We start from the raw sequence: 26,760 nt of genomic DNA, 5'->3' as shown, positions 1-26,760 counted from the left end.
TTTAAGTGTTTAAATGGGTTATGAAAACTGTTTACACCTAATGAATATGAGCACATTTGTGACATTTGTTAGATCTTGTTAATTTGGCATTTTTAGCATCAATAATCCTGATCGAATTCATGCAATATCTTTTTCTAATTTTATTTTAAACCTTATCAATTACACATTATTAGTTTTTTATGTTATTACTTTTGTGTATTTCAAATGATTATTACGAAGGTTGAAAAGATTGATATTCTTGATATAAAAAAAATAATAGTTGTTTGCTTTTATTTTTGAATATTTCTTGCATGCCATGTTTTATTTTTTTATATTTTGAATTTGAATGATGTATTTTGGATTATGTTTTATATTTTGGGTGATGCATGTTATATTTTATTATGTTGAAGTGTCATTGAAACTTATAGCCTAATTTTCTCTAGAATAAATGTTGAATTCAAACTAATTTTGTAGTCTAGGTATTGATGTGATTAGTCTATGCAATATAATTTATGCATTTTTTTATTTAATTTTATGCTAAGAATATAACATTCGTTATTTAAATTTAATTATAAAAATATTTTAATTACAAAAATTAAAAATATTGTCTATTTTTAAATTTAATAAATACTTCATTAAATTAATTAAGTGTTTACACATAAATTAATTTTTATGGGAAATATTAAATAATTAATACTAATAATAGATAATGGAGGTAATCACATTATCCCATTTAGATGGTGATTATATCATTCAATTCATATCAAACGAAATAATAGAAAAATAAATTCAACATTTTCAATTACAAAAAACCAAACAACAATGATTAATTTCAAATGCAGGGATTCAAATTTTTTTTTTTTTTTTACTTGTAGTATAATGTTAAGATAAAATTTGAAATTGTAAAATGAAATACAAAAAGGTCTTTTTTATCCTATTCCCTCATTCTGTGTGTCTGTGTCAGCATACCTTATGATTTTGTTTTTTATGGTTACCTTTATGTGTGCATTTTATTTAAAGGGAAAATTAGCCAAAGCTAACTTCATTACTGGATTTCATTATGATTTTACTTATAAGAATTTTTGAAGTCTTGTTTCTTGACCATCTCCAACCAATAACTCCAGAATTTTACCTAAAATCCCAAATTTGGTTTTGCTATAGTAAGTTATACTCTGACCACAAACCCCAAAATTTTCCCCAAAAGGTATATTATCAAAATATTCCTTACACATCCCATATTTTTTTAATTATTATTTCTATTCAATCACAAAAATTAATTATTTTCAACAATTATTTAATTAAATATTTATTACAATGTAATATTTTAATAATAAAATATTTTAATATATTTAACGACTAAAGTATTTTTAATCTATAATTTAATTTATTTAGAAATTTAGTTATGAATTATTTAATTAGGTTGATAAATAATGAAATTATTTTTTCACATAGCATGAAAATATTTAATACTTAAACTCATTGTTGATTACAATTTTAACAAAACAAAATTATTTAATTAGATATTTTACATTAAAAATCATAGACAATTATACAACAAATGCATATTATAGGAAAAAAAACATTGTCTCATCAGTTTTAAGAACATTTTAAATTAGTATATTGCTCCCACAAATGCTCTATCAATACAGCGAAGTGCTATGTGAGCTTCTTTGTCTTTAATTTGATTATATCGAGCCACAAACTTTTCAAATTCAGCATTTTCATCTTCGATGGCTTTCACAGTTGGTCCAGGCATATCTATCGATTAGTGTTTAAAGAATGTTTACAACCAAGCCAAGAGCCTAAGGGAAAACCCAACTGCCCTCCAAGGCTGCCAAAGGGCCCCTTATATAGGACCCCAAAAATCATTGTCTCATCAAGGGTCTCCTGTGTCCTCTAGATCTGTCTGTGCCAGTCACAAGTCATCAAATTAGATACGCATTATCTATAACTTCATCTACAACACATATTTGTTACCTTTGATTGAAAATGAATACTCATCAATCTAGATACACCAATGCAAAGGATATTTTCTCAAGATCCGATTATTGGTGTAAACCAATCCAGAGAACGTTTTTGGTCTCGAGTGGAAGAAAAGTATGACAAAAAAAAAATTGCAACTGGGTGTTTGGTAATGCAAAATCTCTGAAGAAATGAGTTCAACCAATAGAGAGGGATTGTCGAAAATTAAATGCATGCCTTCAACAAATAGAGAAATTAAATCCAAGTGCGCTTCGGAGCAAGATATTGTAAGTACATCTTGAAAATTCTTGCATGTAAATTATGCATTATTTTCTATTAGCTTGACATTACAAATTATTGAAATTAAGTCGAGTAAAATTGTTGCTAGGACAAGATCCAAAATACCATGTGCTTCCTCCAAGATAAATGTCTCGGAACCATAGCATCAATTTTCTTTTTCCTTCGAGTTAGATAATGCAACACCTGAATCTCAATCTGCGGCATCCCCTGAATTGTCACAATTTTCAATTAACCTTGATGATGATAGTGGTGGAAACTCTTTCCAATGTCTAGCCGGTGTGAAAAAGGTTAAATTGAAGAAAAAGAATGAAGTTGATCTTATATCAACAATGGACAAATTGTAAGAAGATGATAATCTCCAATATATGGAGATACTAAAGAAGACAAATGGAGATAAAATGGTTATGATATGGCTTAAAGATGAAAATAAGATCTTGACTACAAATTTGAGCACAATTAATGATCTTAATATTCGTGCTTTTAATCAATCTGAACAAACAAGGATTATGGGAAAAAAAGAACATTTTCAACAACCACCTCCTCCACCTCCTTCAGTTTTGAATCTTTTTAAAAACTATTTCGACAATTTTGGTGGATGTGGTGCTGATTTTTTAGAATATTGATATGTTATTTTAATATAATTAATTTTTATGTTGCATTAGCTTTTATTAAGGTTATTTAATAGCTTGGTTTATTATCAATGAATGTTTATGCGATAATATCAATATTATTATGAATGTATTTTGTCCTAAATTCGTAGTGCCTTTGTCTTTCATTGTTTTTAGTATATTTTTAATTATTTTAGTTTAGTATCATAAATTAATTTTATTAACAATTTAATTATTAATTAATTAATTTCACAAAAAAATTATAATTATATAATTACAATAATAAAAATAAAAAAAATATAAATTAAAAAATATTAAATGTCTGAGACTCCAAATTTGGGGTTAATTTTTAATGACCCAAAATTAAGACAAAAATTAAAAGTATAGGTTGAAGTTCTAAATGACCCCAAATCATAAGTAGGAGTTGCTGTGGTTTATCCACTTTTTCAAAAAAAAAAAAAGTAGGAGTTGCTTAGACTCCCGCCAATATATTTTTCTTTGCTTGTTCTATCTATATTCCCAAATCTAACAAATTTTCAGTCATCTCTATACTTTTAAGATTTCCATCTATACATCTTGACTAGAGAAAAAGTCATATAACATTTATTATACTTCAATGTTGTCATCAAAAGAACAATTGTTATTATTATTTTTTTATTGAAAATTCTCTCGTGCAGGCTCCTTCAACTTGACCAAACAAAGAGCATTTGGATAAATTTATAGTGCCCAAGAAAGACACTATAAAAAAAATAAAAAAAAGCAATTTTATTTTATTTTTTTTTATTTTGGAAAGCGGAACAGTTTAAGCAAGTTTTATTATTTGAAAATTGAAAAGAATAACTAACTTAAAAAAATACTCTTATTCCTGGTTCACTTCAAAAAAGCATGTAAACAAAATTCAACAAAATACTCCTTGGTTGAATAAATATTAATTATTTAAAAAATTCTTACAAAATAGAAACTAAAACGTTATGATGCCATGGTCATGCTTGACAGTTTATGATATTATAAAAAATAAAAAATAAAATAAAGAAAAACCTAACCCCACTGGCCACTTACACCCACTTCCTGGATTGCTTCCCAAAAACAAGAAACCACCAATTCATAAAGACACTTCCGGAAAAGAAAAACAGTTTACATTTGGGAAGTGGATGATGTGGCGCAAACTCGGCGGAAGTGCCACTTCCTCTACACGTGTGCGCAAGTACCCTCTTGCTTTCCCCCACTCGTGTCAACCCCTACGCGTCCTTCAAAGCAACCACCAAGAGCGAGCGAGCGAGCAAGCAAGCGAGCGAGAGAGAGGGAGGGGTGAAAGTGGGAGCTTGAGCTGTGGAGCACGGGCGGAGAGAGAGGAATTAGGGTTTCAATTCGGCTTCTTTTGGGGTTTTTGGCTCTCGTTACTTCGTAATCGCTGTGGTTTTTTTGGATGAGATTGTGGTGCTTTGGTGTAAGGGGAGATGTGTGTCATCTTCGCTCGCAGATCGTTCAAGGACTCCCTTAAAGTCCTCGAGGCTGATATCCAGCACGCTAATACACTGTATGGATGTTTTTTTCCCTTTTTCATCGGCATTTTACTTTTGATTCTATTGTTTGCTTAGTGATGTGGCATGGTATTTTTATGTTGTTTATGTGTTTGGATTAGTTATTGTTCAGTACTTAGTGGTGCTGATTCTGAAAGGTTGCAGCTTTTTCATTTGTTCTTGTTGTAAGATTTTTGAGCTTTGCTGATGATATCTGAATGCTAATTTAAATTCTGTATATCCATGCATCCCCAAATTTTATGTTTTTCTATATCGAAAATGAATAAGCGAAGGATCTTTGGTGTGTAGATGAGCACTCACGGGAGGTTTTGAGGGTTTTGTTGTGTAGTTGGCTACATGAGATGTATTGTGTAAGCTTGGGAAAGGTGAGAGTTGCAAATACTATTTGGTTTCACAGTGAACTAAAAGTTGGGAGTGGTGATAAAGTTATTGGGTGTTGAGGACATGGATGGGAATATAGAATGTGACTAACTATAATATAGCTCACTGTATTATAATCAGAGTGCCAGGATTGCTTCTAAAATATCATTGATTAGTTTTAGTAACCTACAATGGAGAGTGAGGTTTAGATTTGAGGTTGATATTAGTGTTCATTTATTTATTGTAGGATGTAGCTTTGATTGTCCTGTTGGTTTTTGGTGTAGACCGAATGTTATCTATTTTTATTTTTAGATATGAATTTTTACATCTCTAGATAATGCACTTTGATGTTAATCTGATCAATGACGAAGGCATTGCCATTGATTTTATCTAGTTGGAAACATGAATTTATGTGACTGGAAGGTGTTAAGGTTTGTGTGAAGTGTTGATGACAAGTGCTCTTTTTTATTGTCCACATGTAGGACAGGGATATGAGATGGAAAACCTATTTTTGGATGATCCTTCTTTTTCCTTGTTAGTAAGTTTACTCTTGGTGGTACTGTGTAACCTTTTGACAGAGACTTTTCCTCTTCATTTTGAATTGCATGGTTTGCTGTTTTATTGTCTCAAAATCCAGGCAGAGAACTGCAGATTTGGCTGTATTTGTTGAAATAGAAACTGACTGGATTATTTATACATTAATGTAGTTAAAACTTCGAAGCATATACAAGGATAAGCAGTTATCTGAGGTGGCTGCAAATTTATTCTTGCACTATATATTGCTGAATATTCAGTGCAGCACCTTTATATGCAATCATGTTGTGTGTGAATATGGTTTAACTCATTGATATTTAGAACTAACAATTTATTAATTTTATGCTGGCTTTTGTGACATGCTTACATTTAAGATTCTTTGAATCATATTCCTTTCACTTGTTCAGGGGAGCACACATTATTGTTGACTTGTGGGAATGCTTTTAATATATATTTACCACTTTTTAAACAGTAAACACTGTTAAAGTTTATACCATCTATTCTACTGGAAGACTAATATTTTGATTACCACACTGCTATTATTTTCCATTGTGGTCATTGAAACAAACCTAACTTATGAAGTATTGTTATTAATTTTTTTTTCGGGTTATAAATGTATGGAATCTATTTTACATGAAATTTTAGGACTTATTACTGAATCGTTTGATTCATGGTTTGATTCGATTCCTAATTTGGAAAATGAGCTTTTTGATTCACGATTTGACAACTATGGGCATATCCTTCATGAAAGATAAAATATTTACATATTGTGGTTAGTCAAGATGCATGTAATTTCAATTTTAATTCAACTGCTCTATTTAAGTCATTGGTAATAGGGATCCACATTTGAAGATCTTAGAATTATCCACGTTGTAAGCAGCAAGTCATCTGACTAACTTATGTTGGTGTAAAGGATATTTTTTCAGTGACTTTGATTTGAAGATTTTTCAGTAAAGAACTTGCCTTCTAGAGTTGAAGTATGAGTTGTTTCCCAATTATCCCATTATGATATTAAAACCAAAAATACCTCTTATGTAGGCTCGTTTTCTGATTGTTTTATTTCTAAATGGGCTCCGTGAGTTCATGGTGGAATGGACAACTCTCCACTTTTATCTATGTTGTTGTACACCTTGTAGATAAGAGTTTCTATCTCATACACTATTATCAGTGTTTTCAAACATGTTTGAAGTTTGTTTGTGCTTGTGGAGGTTCAAAAGCTCATTGCACTCAGCCACTCAGTCAATTTATGCATGGTTCTCATTTGGCCTTGCTTCATACATTTTCATATGATTTTATAGTGTTACATATGTGTTTTCACTTTTATTATGACTTTTGCAATCTAGTTCTTTTTGCAACTGCCATTTTCCTCCTTTGGTTCTCTATTTTTGTAATTATTTTCCTTTTGTTTTATTACCCACCACACCTTATCCTTGTATGGACCTATAGCTGCATGCTGGTCTCAATTGATCACTTTTCTCCTCTTCTTATATGATTTGCTTTACGTTCCAAGTTGTATCCTTAACTTTAAATCCATGCTCCTTTGTTGATCTAGCTATAGTTGCACGATTACCTCAATATCTGCTTGTAAGTAGGTTCTTACCCATAATGATTCTATGGAAACCAAAATGTTCTTCATATCTTCTCATCAACAAGGCACTATGTTTCCTTGTTATGCTTTCCACTATGGCATAGTGTCCAAGTGTTGGTCATAGTTAATTAAAAATCTGTATCTTTTTTCTTGTTTTCCTTTTTTGATTCGTGGCACAACCTGTCTTCATCGTGTAGAGCATCAGATTTCCCAAGGGAGTATGATGGTGCTTGCCTTCAAATGCGAATGTCATACAGTCCTGCTGCACACTTTTTTCTTTTTCTAGTGCAGTGGACAGATTGCAACCTTGCAGGGGCACTTGGATTGCTTAGAATTCTGATATACAAGGTGCAGGTCTAGACTATTTTTAAGATTATGGGGTCCAGTTGTTAATAATTTTCCATTTTCATCCATGGACCATTTCTAGAACTACTTTATCAGTTATAAACACTTTCTTGTGCAGGTATATATTGATGGAACGACAACCATGTCTACTCATGAAAGAAAAGCAAGTATCAGAGAATTTTATGGTAAACTAATTGGATATGCTTGGGCCTTTTATTTAGCAATAATGGCATGATATTATAATGGTGAAGCCACTTGTTTGCAATTAGTAGCGTTTTACACTTGGAAGCTCTCTGTTTTGTTATTCTGAGTAGTAAGTTCTATGGTCATTAATGTACAGCTGTGATTTTCCCCTCATTGATGCAACTACAAAAGGGGATCACTGATAATGAAGATTACAAGCAAAAGGTGGTATGCATGGAAAGATATAGGAGAAGAGATGATGATGGCAGGAAGCATTTTTCTGAGATAGATGTTGAGAGAGAGGAAGAATGTGGGATATGCATGGAAATTAACAGCAAGATTGTGTTACCAAACTGCAACCATGCTATGTGCATCAAATGCTATCATGAATGGTATGAATATCCTTCTCCTTTCGTATTGTTAAAACATGTCATAAGATAATATTTAATTTTGTGGGTGTAAACCTTGTGGTGCCACTATAGACAGTTTCCTTAGATGCGTAAAAGGAAGACCTACAGAGATGTGGATCACAGTGTCCTTATGGAAGTGCAAATATAACAGATACCTACAAAAGAGCCATTTGGACTGTAGTCATTTGTATCTGATGGTTCGTTGGTAATCTGCATGGTCAGATTGCCATGGATTAGTGTCTCTCTGTTAGAGTGAGAATGTTCCCCTCTTTTATTTCTACAGATAATATAGCTAAAAGCTGATGACAATGGACAATAACTTCAGGACTAACTTGGAGATCACTTTCCTAAAAGGATCAAGCATAAGCCAATAGAAGACTGATCAAGTTGAGCCCAAGCTATGCAATTTGATCACAATTCATACTGTTTCTCCTATTGTGTACTTAAGGGCATCTCCCTTAACGATGGCTCCTGTAAATCAGCTCCTTTTATCTGATGCTGGAGTCTTGCCTTTATTATTGTAGATTGTAGGAATCCAGTGGTCAGCTTGATCTGTGCCAGCTTGATTTGCTGCTTGATCAAACCCTGAAGCAGGCTTATTTCCAGCCGCATTTGTTGCTTGATCTGCAGGCTGATTTGCTGCTTGATTTGTTTATGTAACAAGCTCATTTCTAGCCACATCTGCTGCTTGATCTGTGCTTGTTGCACTTTCCTATGGAAAATGGCTTTTCATGTTTGCTATTCAAAAGCAGGGTTTCCTGGACTTGCCTGGTGACTTGTATAATAAATTCATCAAATGATCTGCATTTGTTGAAGCATATCTACAAATAAAATGCATATTGGCTTGTTTAAAAGAAGAAACATAGAATTGATTATTGAGGATCGCTTTATGCCAAGATCTAATTAGTTGCCTATATCACTCTATCGGTAGACTTTATCTTGTGTTTTGTGCGTAAAACCCCAAATTCTGTTCTTCTCTTTTCCTAGTTTTCTCCTGACCTAGTGCCTCCATTTGGTCATATACTCTTCTTTGAATTTGCATATAGCTCTATTACAGATTGATCAAAGGGATCAAAGATAATATGCAAAATTATGGTGATGAAAAGGAATCAAGTAACCCATAGAGATAAAAGATTGTAATAAAAGTAATTAAATTTTTGTAGAAGAATCATGTGCAAAAATGCCAAAAGACCAGTAAGTTAAAATAAGAATTGGTTGTAAATGTACATATGTGATGGAGATTCTATTAAGAAACCAATCATTATTCTCTCGGGTAGTTCAGAATACACATGAAGTTTGTAGAAGTATCTTGCTGCCATGTTGGCCACTGGTATAACACTTGAAGTTTGTAGAAGCATCTTGCCACCATGCTGGCCATTTTAACACTTGAGCATCTTGCTGCCATAGTGGGTTGCCACCATATCATGTTGAAGAAAAAGAAGTGGAAGTGGTAGGACTAAATGAGGAGATATCAATTTTTTTAAGCTTCACTTCTTAATACACACTATTTGATACAAAGGGAGTTTATAGGCTAAGACTTCTAGTATGGCATTACAATCCATGGTGGCAAGGAGATTCTACAAGCTTCAAGATGATATGGCGATAACTCAGTGTGGCGGCAAGACGTTTCAAGTGTTAAGGTGACCAACATGACGGCAAGATGCTTCTACAAGCTTCAAGTGTTATACCAAGTGTTAAGCTGGCCTGCATGGTGGCAAAATGCTTCTACAAACTTCATGTGTACCCTGAACTATGAGAAAGAATAATGATTAGTTTCTTAACACTCCACCGCAATGATTATTCTCTCTCATTGGACCTTGTCATCATGCCAAGTTGTTTTCTAAATTCTTTAAACTTCAGACGGTTGAGTCTTTTCATAAATATATTTGTAACTTGGTGTTTAATTTTATTATATTTAATCTCGATGTTAACCTTGCAACGCCATTTCTTAAATAAAATGATTATGTATTTCTACATGGTTTGTATGGCATAAAATACTGGATTTTCTGCCAGGTAACTCCACAGGTGGTTATTATAGATCTTCTAATAACTGCATTCCACTTACACTCCTTAGTTGCCATAGTTGCCAATTTATACTCTGCTTCTGTACTAAACAAAGATACAGTGGGTTGTCTTTTGTTACAGCAAGACACTACTCTTGATCCCATGGTAAATATATATCTAGTTGTTGAACGATGAGTATCGTGGTCACTAGCGTAATGAATATCACAGTGACCTTACACTTGATTATGGTGTGCTTGTTTAGTTTTTCATTTTCTTACCAACCCCTAAACCTAACCCTGAGCACATTTCTCCAGTGAGAAATCCACACTACCTAGCTAGATTGCCAACCCTATGCTTGGCTTTCCTTTCCTTCTGCACATTACATGCTTTGGAGTTAGAGGATTCTTCAAGGATTGAGGCTTCATTGGCTTGCTGAGTGTGACTTGTTCGGAATAATTCTGTTAAAAATTTCTATTTTGAAACTTGTATTTCTGTTAAATTATCTGGTTGCAAAGCCTATGTTTATGCTAATGTTTTCTGGCTTTGTCTGAACCTTTTGAAACTTCGTTATTTTTTTTTGTTGCATATATTTATACAAACATATGTATATCCTGAATTTCTGGAAATCTGTTTTATGTATTTTAACTTGGACTCGTAAAACTCTGCATGATCCTAATTATTTTGGTAAATTGCTTATATCAAAATCCACAACCATCATAGCAACTAAAACCCAAACCTCAAAAACCTACAAACTTGCGCTAATCCTAACAAGTCATAATCAACAAGCCGATGAAGCCTTTGTCCTTGAAAAAAACCTCCAACTCCAAAGCATGTAATGTGCGGGAGTGCTTTAGCCTTGTCACTAAATATAAAGAAGGAAGGAGAGGCCAAGCATAGGGTTGGCATTTTAACTAGGTAGTGCAAGTTAAGCATAGGCCAAGCATAGGGGTGGGCAAAAAGAAGGAAAAACTAAACAAGTTAACAAGGAAAAAAAAAAAATGGTTGGTGATGGCTTGCAAAAGGAAGAAGAAAATAGTAATGGTCTACAAAAGGAAGAAAATGATGATGGCCTGCAAAAGGATGAAGAAAATGGTGATGGCCTACAAAAGAAGGAAGAAAGAATAGGTTGTGGTCGACTCACTTTTTGTATAACACACCGTAATTAAGTGTAAGGTCATAGGTTACTGTGATACTGATTACGCTAGTGACCACGGCACTGGTTGGGAAAAAACTGGGTGTATGTTTACCCTGGGCTCCATAGTAGTTTCTTGGTGCAGCAAGAGACAACTCACTATATTTTTGTCTAATATAGAAATAGAGTATAGAGTGGCAGCTATGACAGCTCAACAGTGTACGTGGTTAATGCAGTTATTAGAAGATCTACATCAATTATCCTTTGGATTTATATTGCGATAATCAGTCAGCAATTCGTATAGCAGAAAATCCAATATTTTATGCCAGAACCAAACATGTAGAAGTACATTATCTTTTATTCTAGAAATGATCTTGCGGGGTAAGATATATTAGAAAACGACCCAATGGTCCGAGGTTTGAGGAACTTAGAAGACAACTTGGCGTAATGACAAGGTTTGCAGTGGGTGAAAATAATCATTGAAGGGGAGTGTTAAGAAACCAACCGTTATTCTTTCTCATAGTTTAGAATACACATGAAGTTCGTAGAAGTATTTTACTGCCATGTTGGCCACCTTAACACTTAGTGTAACACTTGAAGCATGTAGAAGCATCTTGTTGCATTGCCAGCCACCTTAGCACTTGAAACATCTTGCTGCCATATTATCTTGCTGCTTGTAGAATCTCCTTGCCACCATGGATTGTACTGGCATACTAGAAGTCTCAATTGGCCTATAAAAGGCTCTCTTTGTATCAAGATAGTGTGTATTAAGAAGTGACCTTAAAAGAAAATTAATATCTTCTCCTTTAGTCCTTCCACTGATTTTGTTTGTCTGAAAAAGTCCACTCTACAGATTCTATTGCTGGTAAAAATGTGGTACAAGTTTCTGATTATGACATGAAGTTCCTACTCTTGTAATGTGGAAATTAATATGACCATTTTCCTGCAAGCCTCCCCTATGAGAACAAAATTTATTGGACAAAAGATGCAAAAACATCTTTTGGATGACTTAACATGTGTGCGTTGTTTTTGCATGCTATTATATATTGTTTGCTTCACGGAACTCTTCAATTGAGAAAACATGAGGCTTGATGCTTTTATTTGACATTGATGTTCCATTCTTAATCTAAATGAATAATAATAATAATTATCTCATCCTAACCAGCTCAATCTTATGTTGTTCTAATACCCTTTTTACTAAAGTTTGGAGCATTGCACTTTCTTCCCTTCAAAGCATATATCATGCAAATATCATTATTTCATTTGGTTGTGAGGATCATGGGATATGGATAGATTTATGTACAGTCTTACACACATGACTGGAGCAAAACAGTCTTTATTAGGGAGAGGGGTCACTTTTCTTAAATTCAAGATAATTTCAAAGTCTTGTCCATGTTGCAAAACTATAAGCGAACTGTCTTGAAAGGTTATGGAGAACCTGTTGGTTGTGATAACCACCTTGGCCACTGAGTTACTGCACGGGCAAGTTCCAGATGCATGTTTCTGCAAAAGAAAGCATGCGTGTCAATAGTAGCCAGGTGCTATTAGGTTCGGGTGCTATTCGGTTCAGGTGTTTGTGTGGCTATAACTCGTTACCTCTGTCTAAACCAGTTTATCTATTATTTTGAATATATTTGTTCTTTTATTAAGTAATTTGAGACATAAATGAGTGTCTTTGCCTAATTCATTGAGTTGATGCGAGAGGATGGATAAGAGAAAGAGGTTTCAAGGTGTTTCAAGGTATTTCAATCTATTTTTTGAATTCAATCCATTGGGAAGTGCATTCATGAGAGTAACCTTGAGATGTTTTGTAGTTCTTATGGTTGCGTGTGTGTTATCGAGTGTGTTTTTATTGGTAAAAGTCTTATATTCTTGTGGTTTTATTGTTTCCCGTGTCATTTGTTTAGGGTTATACTCCCTCCGTTCCTTTTTATCTGTCACAAATCTATGTTCTTTTTTATTTATCATTTTCTAATATCAAGAAGCATTTATTATTTTTTTTTCCGAAATTACCTTTAACACTTTATTCAACTTTCTTGTTGGAATTAAATATGAGAGACACATGTGAAGATATAAATTAGGAGTAATTTTGGAAATATAACTAATTTTTTTATAAAATTTTGTGAAATAACTAATTTTTTGGTATGTGAGATTCGGTTAGCCACAACTGATAAAAAGGAAAAGAGGGAGTAGATGTTAAAATATGACAGTTGAGTGTCAATTCAACTCCTTTTGTGTGAAATGAGAACGCTGTATTATTTGACTTTTAGTCACCCCAAATTAAATTGTTTGAAGTTTGAACCATTCCAAAGTTTGTGGTTGAAGTCTATTTATTATGAAATGTTTCCTTTTTTCTATCTCCTCCTATAATTGTGATGGCGAGTTTCTTGGAACCCTAGTCTAATGGGGTGTGTGTGTGTGTGTGTTTTTAACTTGGACTCAAATTTGTTTGACCCACAGAATGTGTTCTGTTGAGCACAAACCAGAAGCATATATTGTATCAATTCCAATACATGGTAGAACTCAAGAATTTCCAACAAATGAAGCAATTCAAAGTCTAAATTAGTTCTTGTTATGTTTTTCCCATCCTTATATTTTTAGTGTCAATTGATAGGCATAGTTTGGTGATTTATGCAAGTTAAAATAACATAGAAGGTAGATTGATGTTTTTAAGTATACCTTTGACCCGATTTTATTTTTTATTTTTTATTTTTTAATTTTAATGTATTCTTACCAATTGTTTGCTAAACAACATGTGTGCATATTTTTACAGGAACACAAGATCGCAATCGTGCCCATTCTGTCGTGATAGCTTGAAGAGAGTGAACTCAGCTGATCTTTGGGTTTATACCGACAGCAAAGATATAGTCGACACAACCACCATCACAAGAGAGAATGTGAAGCGAATCTTCATTTATGTAGATAAGTTGCCACTTATCACTCCTGAGGACTTCATTCATGCTTATGATTGCCATGTCAAATAAAGTCGAACTTATGATAAATTATGTTAATACCTCCTGTTAGTTCCTGCTTGATCTTCTCAATAAATTCATGAAGAGTTGATTCTGACTTTGCGCATTCAGATGACAGTTCAAGCTTGGAGCAGATATGGAACTCGATAAAACATAGCCGGAGGGTTATGCGAACAATGAACCATGTCTAGAAGATCATTGTAAATGCCTGTACAGTTGGTTTCTGTAAGTTATTAACTCGAGCACATTGTCTATCTTGTGTTCTACTTTTAATATATATATAATTGAAAGTATATAGTCCCAAGCTTATGGCCAATCTCTTACCATTTATAGCCTGAAGGTTATGTCTGCAAGTTGTGTGGAAATGCTATCTGGGTTGTGATTTAATTTTCATTTTTCTTGGCTGTTATGTCTGTCAATGTGTAGATAACATGGTCAATTTTACGTGGGACTTTGAATTTTTTTTTTTTTTAATATTATTAGCACGTTTTTAATTATTGATGGAAGGAAAATAGGTGAAAGCAGAGCTAATAGAGGAGGGAAATTCATTAAATGATATTTTTACATAATAGATTTATTGAATAATTTTTTCGAATGACGTAGATGTCAAGTTGGTAGCGATATCAAGATCAACGTCATTTTTTTTTCTAATTTTTTTAATCTAATTTTTTGTCATCATTTAAACTCTAAACTGTAAATGATAAACATAAAACTCGTCTCCAAATCTCAAATCGGAAACCTCAGGGTTGTAGAATTTTGGTTATAAAGTTTCATTGTTATTTTAGAATTTTAAATTTAGTGTTTTATGATATTTTATAGTTTTTAGAGTTTAGAATTTTCATGATTTAAATTTAAATTTATAAAAAAAAATAATGATGCGGATGATGATGTAGATGTCGACTTGTATCTATGGAAAATCTATTCAATAAACTTAGCATATAAATATCGCATTGCTCAGTTTTAATATATGTAATTTTAACTCATTTGTATTTTCAACAATCAATGTTTTGTTTTTTTTTAAATTTTTTTAAGAGTGATTTAAACTCATTTCAGTGTTTTCAAATGCTACCCAAAACTTATTGGTTATTTTATTTTTTTTTTTAAAAGTTAATATAATATATATACATACATACACATTGTTTTATCATCATCCTTTTCTGTTCCTAAACATTATATATCTATATATATATATGCTTTTATGCGGTAAAATCTTTAGTTTACTGTTTATCCCTGTAAAACCAAATTTTGCAGACATGTCGCATATTTATAATACAGATCTATGTTTTGAGGTGTATTACACATTTTGCAGGGATTATATTAAGTTAATATATATATATATATATTGATAAATTAAGTTAATAAGTTTCATACATGGGGATTTCTCCAAAGGGGAAAAAAACCATCTTTCTTTTCTCAGGGAATCAATACACTCTGATCAGGCATTGTACCATTTTATGCGAGCACTTGATTGCATCAGTCCATTCTCACCAAAATCAAAATACATCTCAATCATTCAGAATACAATAAAAAAACTAACCTTTTCAGAGATAGGGAAGATACTACAGCTATGAAAAGTCTTACAAAAGTTCAATGCTGATAGAAATTATCATGCATATCACTTGCATGAAGATACAAGAAGAAGGCGAATATTCATAGGGTATCAAACCGCACAACATCCTGCCAAGGATTATCGGCAAATAGTTACCAGCTAAGCCTACAAATCACCATACATATATATATATATATATATCAAGTACATACCAACCACATTTCATTGTTTCACTTGATAAAATTCTTGAACCATTAAAAATCTCCTGTTTTATTCCCCAGAAAATCTTGATGAAATATTCTAAAATGAATGGAACTAGAATACAATGGCATGAAAGATCTACTCTGGCAGACAGATGAGCATAACACATGTTTAACAGATCCAATATAATTACTAACATACACCAATTTCTGTTACAATTGTTAACAGAATTCAGAATTGTACATCTCGAATTGCAAGTCAATGGTTCTTAAAAAGTTTGGTGACAATGACAATAGACAAATCCTATTGGAATCAACGCGCATACTAAATTCAACATCTGTAATCTCCACACAAAAAATAATGTCTATACACGACTTGAGCACTGGATAAAAGTGCAATGTATCAAGTGTTATTATCAATAGACATCAAATCCGTATATCTGTAACTACAGAAGAAAATTTGTGAGACAATATTGCTTGAAAACCACCGGTCACATGTACATCAGCCAACGAAAAGAAATGGCCAAAACATGTGCATATTTTTCTTGAATAAATTTTGCGTGAAGGAGAAAATAAGGCACTGATAATCTCACCATTATTTTTTAAGTATACAACACACTTTCTGCAGTCAGACCAACAGCCACACCACCTCAGTGTTTATTGCATTTCTCACATAAAAGCTGCCTCAAAATCAGCCTACAGTTTCCAATATAACCAGTTAGGATAAATGACAAAACAGGATATATTGTGCAGTGCAAGCCTGTGAGATGATATGTGATAAAATAGGCTACTATATGCAGAGTAAAATCTTGTGAGAAATCAATCTAACACAGAAAAAGGGTGAAATGGCAACCTGAGACTCTAAAAACTGAAGCAGAATGGACACAACTATCTTTATAAGTATACAGCACACAGAGTTGGACCATTGATTTTTCAATCAAAAGACCCACTCATTGAGTAAGGCCCCCAGATTTTTTACAAATTAGTATATATAGTATAAAAATATATATATTTAGAAAAATATTTGTAAAAAAATCTACTGTTTGGCCTCCCTTTAAAAAATTCCCGGGTCTATCCCTACCAGTGCAGATTCTAAATCAGAGAAGTTATGAAATAACATTAATGTCTAATTTAGACTTGCCATCTGTATAATTAATGACTGCAAACGATCTGTACAATTAATGACTGCAAACGAGTTTTTGAAGCAAGAAGAAAATGGAAGCAGATATATTTGGTAGCATATGCTACAAAAGCAGTATCAATCCAAAGTATTGTCAAATGGATTCAACCTTAATAAACTGATAGTAAACATAAGATGTGCTTTGTTGTATCGTGTCAGATGTGACATGATATCAAGAGAAACTCCTTACTTCCAAAAGATAAATTAGAAATTTACATGCAACATTGCAACTACAAGGAACAAAAAGGGCAGACTTATATAATCATCCTCATATAACAAGGGTCAAGCTTGCTAGAAAGAGATTCTATATACTACATACACATCAATCTAAGAAGACAGAGAAATTACCTGACACAATTTCCTGCTCTTCAATTAACATCTCATCATAAAGTTAAACAAGGCAGCAGCTTGAAATGAATCACCTTATTCCAAGCATTACGTCAAGAACAACACAAAGTTTATATATGCCCATGCCTCCACAAGATCCCTTCAGGCAGAAGGCCTTAATCAAAGAATCGAATATACAATGATCTATAACCAAACCCCGGTCCAACATATCCCTAAACAAGCTCAACACTTCCCCCAGTTTCCCACCCTTAACCAATCCAAAGGTTAGATGTGCAACCACATCAGGAGAGAAACTATCCTCAAGGGTTCTAAGGAAATAAATTGCCTCAGAATATCTTCCTTTTCTACAAAGGTAATCAATCACAATATTGTACGTAACTGAATCCTGCAAGAGACCCATGTTAGAGAACAGGTCATGAAATTCATCAATTCTCCCTGCTGTTTGGAAAGCACAATACAAAATATTATATGTTACACTGTCAGCGATGAAACCTTGGCTTCTGACCATGCATTTCGCAACGCCAAGCTTTCCACCCTTGCAAAGACTATTAATAACAATGTTGAAAGTATGTGTATCAGGGCTCACACCTTTCTTTACCATATCAGCAAAAAGCTTCAATGCTGCCACCCACTGCCCACTCTCAGAAAGCCTACTCATCACAGTGTTATATCCATCAGTGCCGATAAACCATCCCAACAGGACACTCTTCTCCAACAGACTCTTAACCTGAACAACTTTGGATTCACTACACAGCAAATTGAGGAGGATGCTAAGAGTTACGGCAGTCGGATGGAACCCCTTCCCAAGCATAACTTCCAGCTGATCAAATGCATCCTCCACTCTACCAGCTTTGCAAAGACCATTTATATATGTATTATAAGTAACACTATCCGGCATCCAACCATTCTCATCACTCTCCCTGAGCAAAGTCTCAACCTGTTCAAACTGCCGGGCTTGACATAGAGATTGGACAAAGACATTATAGGCTACAGCATCAGGCACAATGCTGTAATCATGCATATAGTCCAGGATCCATCTGGCCATTCTAATTTCTCCCCTGGAGCAGTAGAACTGGATGATAGGAGTGAAAGTGTGTGCATTGGGGGTGCATTTCAATTCATGCATAATCTTAAACATCTTGAGGGCATCATCAACCAAACCTGCACGGCAGAAGCCAGCGATCAACGAGGAATAGGTGACCACATCTGGTTCAGATCCATTCTTCACCATGCAGCCAAGAAAAGTGAGAGCTGAATCAAAGTGTTTGAGATGAAAAGCTAGTGACTTGGCGAGAATGCTGAAGGAAATGGTGTCCGGGTGCACTCCATTCATCAGCATCTCTTGAAAGAGCGATTGGGCCTCAAAAGGCCGATTCGAGATCACCAGAGAATGGATTGCGGTGGTGTAGCACAAGAGGTTAGGCTTGCAACCGGATTCCTTCATATCGCGGAGGAGGCGGAGGACCTCATCGGACTGACCAGCGCGGCTGAAGGCCTTCATGAGGGCGTGGTAGTGGTATGGATGGCGCCGGCGGGGCTTGGCTCCGGGAGGAGGAGGAGGTGGAGGAGATAAGGGTCCGGGGAAGCGTTTAGCAATGGAGGCGAGTCTACAGATGAGGTCTTCGCAGGTGTTTGTGGCGGCGGCGGCGGCGGCGCAGTGGCTGCGGGAGGTCCGTTGACGGGTCAAATCGCGGTCGACGAAGAGAAGGTCTAGGGTTTTGATAGCGTATCTCGTGGCGGCGGCCATGGGAGAAGGGATCCATGCGTTCATGCCCTAGAGAGGAGGTTCGAGAGCAGCACGGCTTGGGCATCCATGGCTTGGAGAAGAAGAGGGGCATTGGACCATTCGGTCCGGTCCGGTTTGGTTTGGTTTTTTAGACCGTTTCGGTTTATTTTTGGTTTAGGTTTTTGCGTTTATAACCTCTACATAAGTTAATATTTGTTTTAAATGTTATAAGTCAATTCCACCTTGATTTTTTTTCTGTAGATTTTAAATTTTTTAATATTGACCTTAAATTTTTTCTATATATTATTTATTAAACATATTTAAACAATACATGAAGCGAAAATAGACCCGACAATAGTAAGTTTTTTTTATTAGAAACAATAATAAAAATCTCTATTTTTTTTTAAAACATTTGCCGCCCAAATGGATAAATTACAACTTAGTTAAAAAATAATGAGAATAGCAATCTCTTACATAAGGGGATAAAAAATAACCAACAAAACCAACTATCAGACCACACAATTCACCTGGTCAAAGAAAAATATTGGACCACACAATATATTGAAAATTAAATCAAATAAGACTAAAATTCACCTAGAGTGAAAAAAGACTAAATTTCAAAAGAAAATAAAGAAAACCAAATCAAAATTAACAAGATTAGTTACTAACACAATCTACTAACAAAGAAAAATAAAGAAAAATAAATTAAAATCAACAAGACCAGCTACCAGACCACACAATTTATCTAAATAAAAAAAAAATCATAATCGACAAGACCACCACACAATCATCATACCAAAGAAAGACAAATCAAAATCAACAAGACTACCACACAATTCATCAGAACAAAGAAAAACAAATCAAACTGACAAGTCCACTGCCACAAAATCTATCTGAACAAAGAAAAACAAATCAAAATGGACAAGACCATCACACAATCTACCTTAATAGAAAAAATAAATCAAAATCGATAAGACCACCATATAATCCATCAATCAAAGAAAAACAAATCAAATCCGACAAGAATATGATTTTTTACAAAAACACAAACCCAATTATGTAAATATTGAGGGTACATACCTTGATTTTATTATTTTTTTTTTTTGGTGTAGATTTTAAATTTTTTAATATTGGCCTTAAAATTTTCTATATATTATTTATTAAATATAAATATATATATATATATATGTGTGTGTGCGCGCGCGTGTAATTTCAGATTTTTTTTTTACAGAGTATTTATGCTATATATACTAAAACTAAAGAACATATCTTCAAAAAATTTTTGGAATCAAGGAAGAAATGTAAAGACATGAATGTAGATATAAGAAGCCTAGTTTTTCTTTGTGAAAAATATACATGTACACCCTTTTATAAAGAAATTGACATATACACCGTTTTTTGTAACATATTTGAACGATACATGAAGCGAAAAAAGACACAACAATAGAAGTATTTTTTTTATTAGAAACAATCATAAAAGTCTCTGTTTCTTTGGAAAACATTTGCCCCACCAATAGATAAATTACGACCTAGTTAAAAACAGTAAGAATAGACAATCTCTTACACAAGTGGATAAAAAATAACCAACAAAATCAACCATCAGACCACACAATTCACTTGGTCAAAGAAAAATATTAGACCACACAATATATTGAAAATCAAATCAAATAAGACTGAATTTCACCAAGAGCGAAAAAAACCTAATTTCAAAAGAAAATAAAGAAAAATAAATCAAAATAAACAAGACTAGTTACTGACACAATCTATTTTAACAAAAAAAAGTAAAGAAAAATCGACAAAACCAGCTACCAAACCACACAATCTATCTAAAAAATAAAAAACAAAAAAACAAATCAAAACCGACAAAACCAGACCATACAATCTATCTTAACAAAAAAAAGATTACTACTAGACCACACAATTTATCTGTACACAGAAAAACGAATCAAAATCAACAAGACCATCACAATCCATTTGAGCAAAGAAAAACAAATCAAAACCAGACCACACAATCTATCTTTACAAAAAATCAAAATTGACAAGACCCCCACACAATCCATCCCAACAAAGAAAAACAAATCAAAACTGCTACCACAATCTATCTGAACAAAGGAAAACAAATCAAAAGTGACAAAAACACCACAAATTAAAACAAAACCATCAAACAACACAATCCACCCAAACAAACATCTAGAGGAAAAAGAAAACCAATGCAGAAGAAAAACAATATATATGCATTACAAACACAAATATGATTTTTACCAGAACACAGACCCAATTATGTACATATTGAGGGAACATACGCAAAATGAAATTAACTTCCCCAATGCAACCTATTTACTAAATTAAGAAACAGAGTATGTATACAGATATAATCCTCTATAAAAATTTATACAAATTACTTAACCATGGTGTGCATTTGATAGCAGCAAAAACCATGCAACACTAAACAAACAACAGATATCCAACAACCCAAACCACTTTCTTTTCTGCAGATGAATTGCAGCACCACCACTGGAAAACTCAACCCCTATTACCACCCTGCACACAAATAATGCGTGAAATTAAAGTGTTAGATGAAGGTAATGATTGATGAAACGATAAAATGGTGTTATTGTTTTGCCAAAATCTTACATTCCAGAAAGTGTATTTAACAGATGGAGGAGATTCAGGTGAAATTGGAGCTTGCTGCTGAACTTGGCGTCTCAACAGAGGAAGGCGCGGGGGGTCAGAATCATCATCGCTGTCATAGTAATCTCCATCATCGGGACCAAGAGCTCGGAGAACAATGGATAGTAAAATTGATAGAACCTAGTGATGAAGGAGAAAAACATATATTCTTAAAACATATGATATGAACGACACTGAAAGCTATTTAGCAGTACGAACATTGATTTTAAGTTTTTCATATGTGCTAACCTGTGCACCGATGATTGAAAAGCCTATCCATTTGCACATCTCAAAGTTTGAATTCACAAAATTCTTGAACTCATCAAACCTCCCAGTTGGATCTTGGGGGAAATCCTGGAGAGTAATTAAAGTTGGAATAGTGTAGATGTAATCAGAGCAGAGAAATGCATGAAAGAGAAATTAGGCGAGAAAGTGGATACCTCTTCCCAGTTTGGGTTTAAAAATACATCTGCAGTGATAGCAGCTTCCAGCAAAACGAGGAGTAAGATAAATAGCATGTACTGGTTTCCGAGATTAAGGTCAATAAAGGGAGAAAAAATAAGTATTAACCACAAGGGAATTATTAGTTCTCCTAAAATTTAGATTTCAGAGAAAAAAACTGAAAAACAATGAAAAACAGAATATTTCAATGCACATGGATATAATAAACAGCATATTTTTTCTATTGTATTTTACGCAGAACTAGATGATGTGGAGCTAATATATGCTAAGGGAATTGAATATATAAAAGTACATGAGTCACCTATTTGTCAATGAAATCCACCTGAACAATTTTGCTGAAAGAAACTTAGAAATGTTTTCAAACTTGTGACATAAAAAATGAAAGAAACACTATGGGATCATTCATTGTCTGATAAACGCTACTTCTTTACAAGCTTCATCAACTTCAATTTAGTCTGAACAACAAAGCAAGAGATCTAACTAAATTGAATTTAGGTGTATTTTAAAAATTTTGTTCTATAAGAGCCATAGTCGATGCTTTTGAGCTAAACTAAACTTTATCTCTTGTTCACTTCCATAGAATCATACACTACATGGCCAACAAAGAAGTAAAAATAAACATAAAGCTAGTAATTCCCTTTGATGCCTTTTATTGACATAGAAGTATATTATAACAGAACATAATAGATATTTAAGAAGTGGATCAACCAAAATTAACTAATCTCAATCCAGTGATTTGCTAGAAGCTCGGATATTGATCACCTTATTGAAGGATACACATGAAAGGCAATGTCCATTAGCAGCTTCTGCAGCGATATGGCCAGAGCATGTTATCAAGCACAAAGAAATTCCTAGACCGAGAAAAGTGTAGATGAACCTGCACATCCGGATAAACTCCAGTTAGTTGAATTCCCAAGTAATCACAAAATGAACAGAAACCTTTATTGTCTTGGGGGATGAAGCAAAAGTTAAGAATGCCATCCTTACCAGTAAAAATTGATGGGCTGTCATCAATGCATTCAAAAAGTGAAGAAAAAGATGAGCAAATTTCAATTGGAAAATACATAAATAAAAAGCCTTAAAACATCCAATATAATTAGCATAATATGGTTATAGCCATGATGAAAACAACAATACTTCAGAATATAAAGCTAGTAAAGTTTTCTATACATGAATACTGGCACACAAGTAAATCAAAAAGATGAACCTTGGCAAGCATAGAGAATATTTTCCACTCATCCTCCAAATATAAGAACTTAACCAGTATTGACATACTAGATCAACCAGTGGATAGCTAACAATTTCAGAAATTAACATGAATGCAGGTGAAGAGCAGCAAAAGTAAAAAATAAACTTTTAAAAAGGAGCATCTTTTGTCAATTAGGAATTTAATTGCCAACACCATTCTATATAACAGGAATCAGATTGCAAAAGTCAAACACAAAAAAGAGGAAGTAATTGTACAATTAAGAAAATAGTTGAATCTAGATTATAAATGCACCCTACCATAATCTCCGATCATTTAGAAGAATTTTACCAAAAAAGGGCACCATTAGAGGGATGATAAAAAGGCTAATAAAATGAATAAAAGAAAAATTTCTGTTTAACCGCAACTCCATAAAAGCAATACAATTTCTCAAGAGGAACCACACCCTTCGGCAAAAAAGGCTAAGGCGTTCAACACTAATGTACTGCCATTGCTTAATCTAAATTAATAATCATTTTCAGTTCAAGCAATGATTTTCAATGGCAAACCTTCACTTTGAGAAAAAGATTATAAAAAAAATGGGGAAGAAAGGCAATAGTGATCTATTTTCAAAATGTCAAATAAAGAACAATCAATAGAAGTCCTCTTTATCAAACCAAACTGTCCAGAATATTATCTCACTCTAATTAGTTAAGATTCAACCCAAAATAGCACTCAGCTCAAAACCAGAGCATAGTGCCTTCAGCAGCACCTACTTCACAAATAAGGCAGGTCCATATGACAGAAAAGAAAATTCAAGAATTCACTTCAAGAAAAGAACAAAAGAGCCATGTAATCCCAATCACACATCTCAAGCACCACAAACACACTTCAATTCAGAAGCAATCACTCCAAACTTGCTCACACCGCAAAACATAGACAAATCCAAACTTCAACTTATCAACAAAGAAAAGATGATAACAAACATAGAGCAACACGCAAGCAATGAACTGAAAAAGGAAAGAGAAAGACGAGGCAATGAAACAAGCAAGAGGGAGCCGAATAACAGACCATGGAGGGGAAGAGTCCGTGCCATAGAGAACCCATGATCCATGGATTGTCCTTTGCCACGCCCTGATCATCCAAAGAGCATAGAGAATCATGGCCATCCCCGTCATTCCTATCACCGAGTTCACCACTTTCAGCATGGTCTGCACACAACTCCTCACCCACCACCCCATCTCTCCAAACCAGAACACAAAAAGCTTGATTCCTGATCAGAAATTGGAATCAAAACACTAATTCAATACAAGAAGAAGGTCACCGCTTAACAAAATGATAACTTTCTCAAGGAAAAAAAAGAAAGATAGATTAAAATACTCAAAGGCGGAAAGAACACACTTATCCCCCCACCGAGAAGAAGAGAAACCTGATGTCAAAATTCAATCTTTAATAAAAAATAACCGCAAAAACAACATCTTTTCTTAAAAACAGAAAAAAAGAATCATCGTATTCTCATGTGGGGACATTCGAGACTAACTTGTTTCTTAATTTGGCGAAAAGAGAAAAAGAGAGAGAGCCAGAAAAGGACCACAAAGATAAAGAACAGTGATATTGACCCTTAACCCCCAGACACAGACTCAAAATCCCATCTTTTTAACTGAAAACAATCAGAACATCAACAGAGAAATAGAGAAAGGGAGGTGGGGCATCAACATAGAACTCATTCGTGGGCATACTTTGTCTTCTTCTTCTTAGGATGGAAGGAAGAAAGGATTGAAGAGAGAAATGGAGACGGGCCTCAAGGATAAGGAACAGCGACCTTTGACACCAATCCACCACCAAGAGGAAGAGCACCCAGATGTCAAAACTATACCAAAGAGAGAGCGTTTGGTTGCTCTTAAAGGTAGCATTTCAATGGAAGGTGCATGGCTTTATTGGCTATCGACATCAGCATTGTATTCTTGCATTTCAATCTTTTCTAAAGATTGTGTCTTTTTGTGAGAATGGAAGGGAGAGGAAAAAAAAAAGGTATAGAATTATTAGTGAGAAAAAATAAAAAGGAAAGAAAAAAGTGTTGGATTTTGTTGAGATGGTGTTGAAAAACTATGAGAATATTTGTCTCTTTCATGGGGCAAGGTTGGTTTGGATAAGGACATTATTTTTAAGTCTGTTTTTTTGTACATTGAAAAGTAATAAAAATCTATTTTAAATTATTATTATAAGAAAAATTCTTGAATTATTGGATTTGTTTAGAATTATTGAAAACAGTGAAAACCCATGCATTTATGAAAATTTTCCTATTCCAAAGTTGCATTTATTTCTTGGATTTTTAATGTCATTGCCTTTAACTAAAAAGTAAAAGTCCACCTCAAAGGACAAGAATTTTTTATACAACCATATTAGACTTTGCAATGTTTTTGGAATACAAAATTATCTCTTTCAATATTAATTTTTTTTAGATGTAAATCTGATCTTGATCACTCAGAAATTTAATTTTAGATGTAAATATTTTTATTTATGCCATTTAATGGGTTTAAGACGGATTTAGTGGGATTGCCGGATTTAGAGATGTCAACAAAGCAAGGGTTTATTAATGGAGATGTATTCTTTGATCTTGATCATGATTTACCAAATTCATTCACGACCTCGTCCCCAAACCCGATTATGGGGATTCCCAGTTTTTTTTATCAGTTATTTATTCTCTTCAACTATATAAATATATCAAATATATTTATTATAAATAATATATAATTTTATTTAATATAAATAAATTTCTAAACATTATATTTATAGTATTTAAATTATATTCGGGGACTGGGCAGGACGGGGAAAAGATTCTCTTTCCCAGCCTCATCCTAGAAGAGGATTTACATCTCTGCCCCGGTCCCAACATCATTCCCTGAATTTTAGTTTTCGCCCCACTAAGGCGGAGAATTGAGTTTTGTTATTCAGTTTAGGTCAAATTGACAATTGTAATACCTTGAACTTTTGAATACCTGTTGAAAAATATATTCAGGGTATTATCACATTCACAGTAATATTATCATGCAAAGCAGTTCTATTGAGAAAACCCAAGTAGAAAACTCATGGGCCTAAGTGTGAAGGTTATAAAAGATTTTGGGTTCACAAGTAAATGAAAAGGATTTGATCTGAAATATTTCTGGATACCAAGGACTGAAAGGTAAGTTTACAAGGACCTTTTGAAAATACCATTTCATAATTCAGAGACCATTTGTGACTTTTCAGGGAACTTTTTGTAATAAATTATATTTTTAGGGACTAACAGTGAATTTTGGCAGAAAACTTAAGTTGAAAGAAAAATCTAGAGATGGATGATTTTCTTCTTCTTCTTTAGTGCTACAATATTCAGAAGGGAAAAAAAAAAGGAAGAAAAAGGAAAACGGGAGGCTTGAAGGAGTTTGGGGCTTGGAGATCGCCGGAGAGAGTTCGCCTGAGTGGTGGCTTGCCTTCATAAGAATTTCTTGGTGTTGTATTTTCATATTTAAATGTATGTGTGT

General features: G+C 33.7%; 3 protein-coding genes across 4 annotated transcripts; 1 reads left to right on the top strand and 2 right to left on the bottom strand.

The window, feature by feature from the left end:
- Window positions 1–3,981: 3,981 nt before the first annotated feature.
- Window positions 3,982–14,234, top strand: LOC120249915 (E3 ubiquitin-protein ligase AIRP2-like). 2 transcript variants are annotated; one of them, XM_039258624.1, is made up of 6 exons: window positions 3,983–4,386; window positions 7,070–7,220; window positions 7,336–7,402; window positions 7,558–7,792; window positions 13,720–13,931; window positions 14,030–14,234. In XM_039258624.1, the coding sequence occupies exons 1-5, from the start codon at window positions 4,307–4,309 to the stop codon at window positions 13,928–13,930; spliced, it is 744 nt and encodes a 247-aa protein (XP_039114558.1). In that variant the 5' UTR covers window positions 3,983–4,306; the 3' UTR covers window position 13,931; window positions 14,030–14,234. The 2 variants fall into 2 exon arrangements, with proteins under 2 accessions (XP_039114557.1, XP_039114558.1); XM_039258623.1 differs by having other exon boundaries at window positions 3,982–4,386; window positions 13,720–14,234.
- Window positions 14,235–15,720: 1,486 nt separating this feature from the next.
- On the bottom strand, window positions 15,721–19,013 carry LOC120250264 (pentatricopeptide repeat-containing protein At5g64320, mitochondrial-like). Its single transcript, XM_039259059.1, has 2 exons — window positions 17,196–19,013; window positions 15,721–16,363 (listed from the first exon to the last, which is right to left on the bottom strand). The coding sequence occupies exon 1, from the start codon at window positions 18,964–18,966 to the stop codon at window positions 17,266–17,268; it is 1,701 nt and encodes a 566-aa protein (XP_039114993.1). The 5' UTR covers window positions 18,967–19,013; the 3' UTR covers window positions 15,721–16,363; window positions 17,196–17,265.
- A 2,227-nt stretch (window positions 19,014–21,240) lies between these two features.
- Window positions 21,241–24,658, bottom strand: LOC120283736 (tetraspanin-19-like). The gene is made up of 7 exons (XM_039290461.1): window positions 24,641–24,658; window positions 24,311–24,512; window positions 22,816–22,930; window positions 22,032–22,112; window positions 21,841–21,945; window positions 21,556–21,732; window positions 21,241–21,462 (listed from the first exon to the last, which is right to left on the bottom strand). Exons 2-7 carry the CDS (start codon window positions 24,478–24,480, stop codon window positions 21,445–21,447), a joined length of 666 nt encoding a protein of 221 aa, XP_039146395.1. The 5' UTR covers window positions 24,481–24,512; window positions 24,641–24,658; the 3' UTR covers window positions 21,241–21,444.
- Between the last annotated feature and the right edge of the window lie 2,102 nt (window positions 24,659–26,760).

This window comes from Dioscorea cayenensis, chromosome 19, assembly GCF_009730915.1.
Source record: "Dioscorea cayenensis subsp. rotundata cultivar TDr96_F1 chromosome 19, TDr96_F1_v2_PseudoChromosome.rev07_lg8_w22 25.fasta, whole genome shotgun sequence".
Taxonomy (NCBI): Eukaryota; Viridiplantae; Streptophyta; class Magnoliopsida; order Dioscoreales; family Dioscoreaceae; genus Dioscorea; species Dioscorea cayenensis.
Note: the sequence above shows the minus strand (reverse complement) of the source record. Positions and strands in the feature narration are given on the sequence as shown.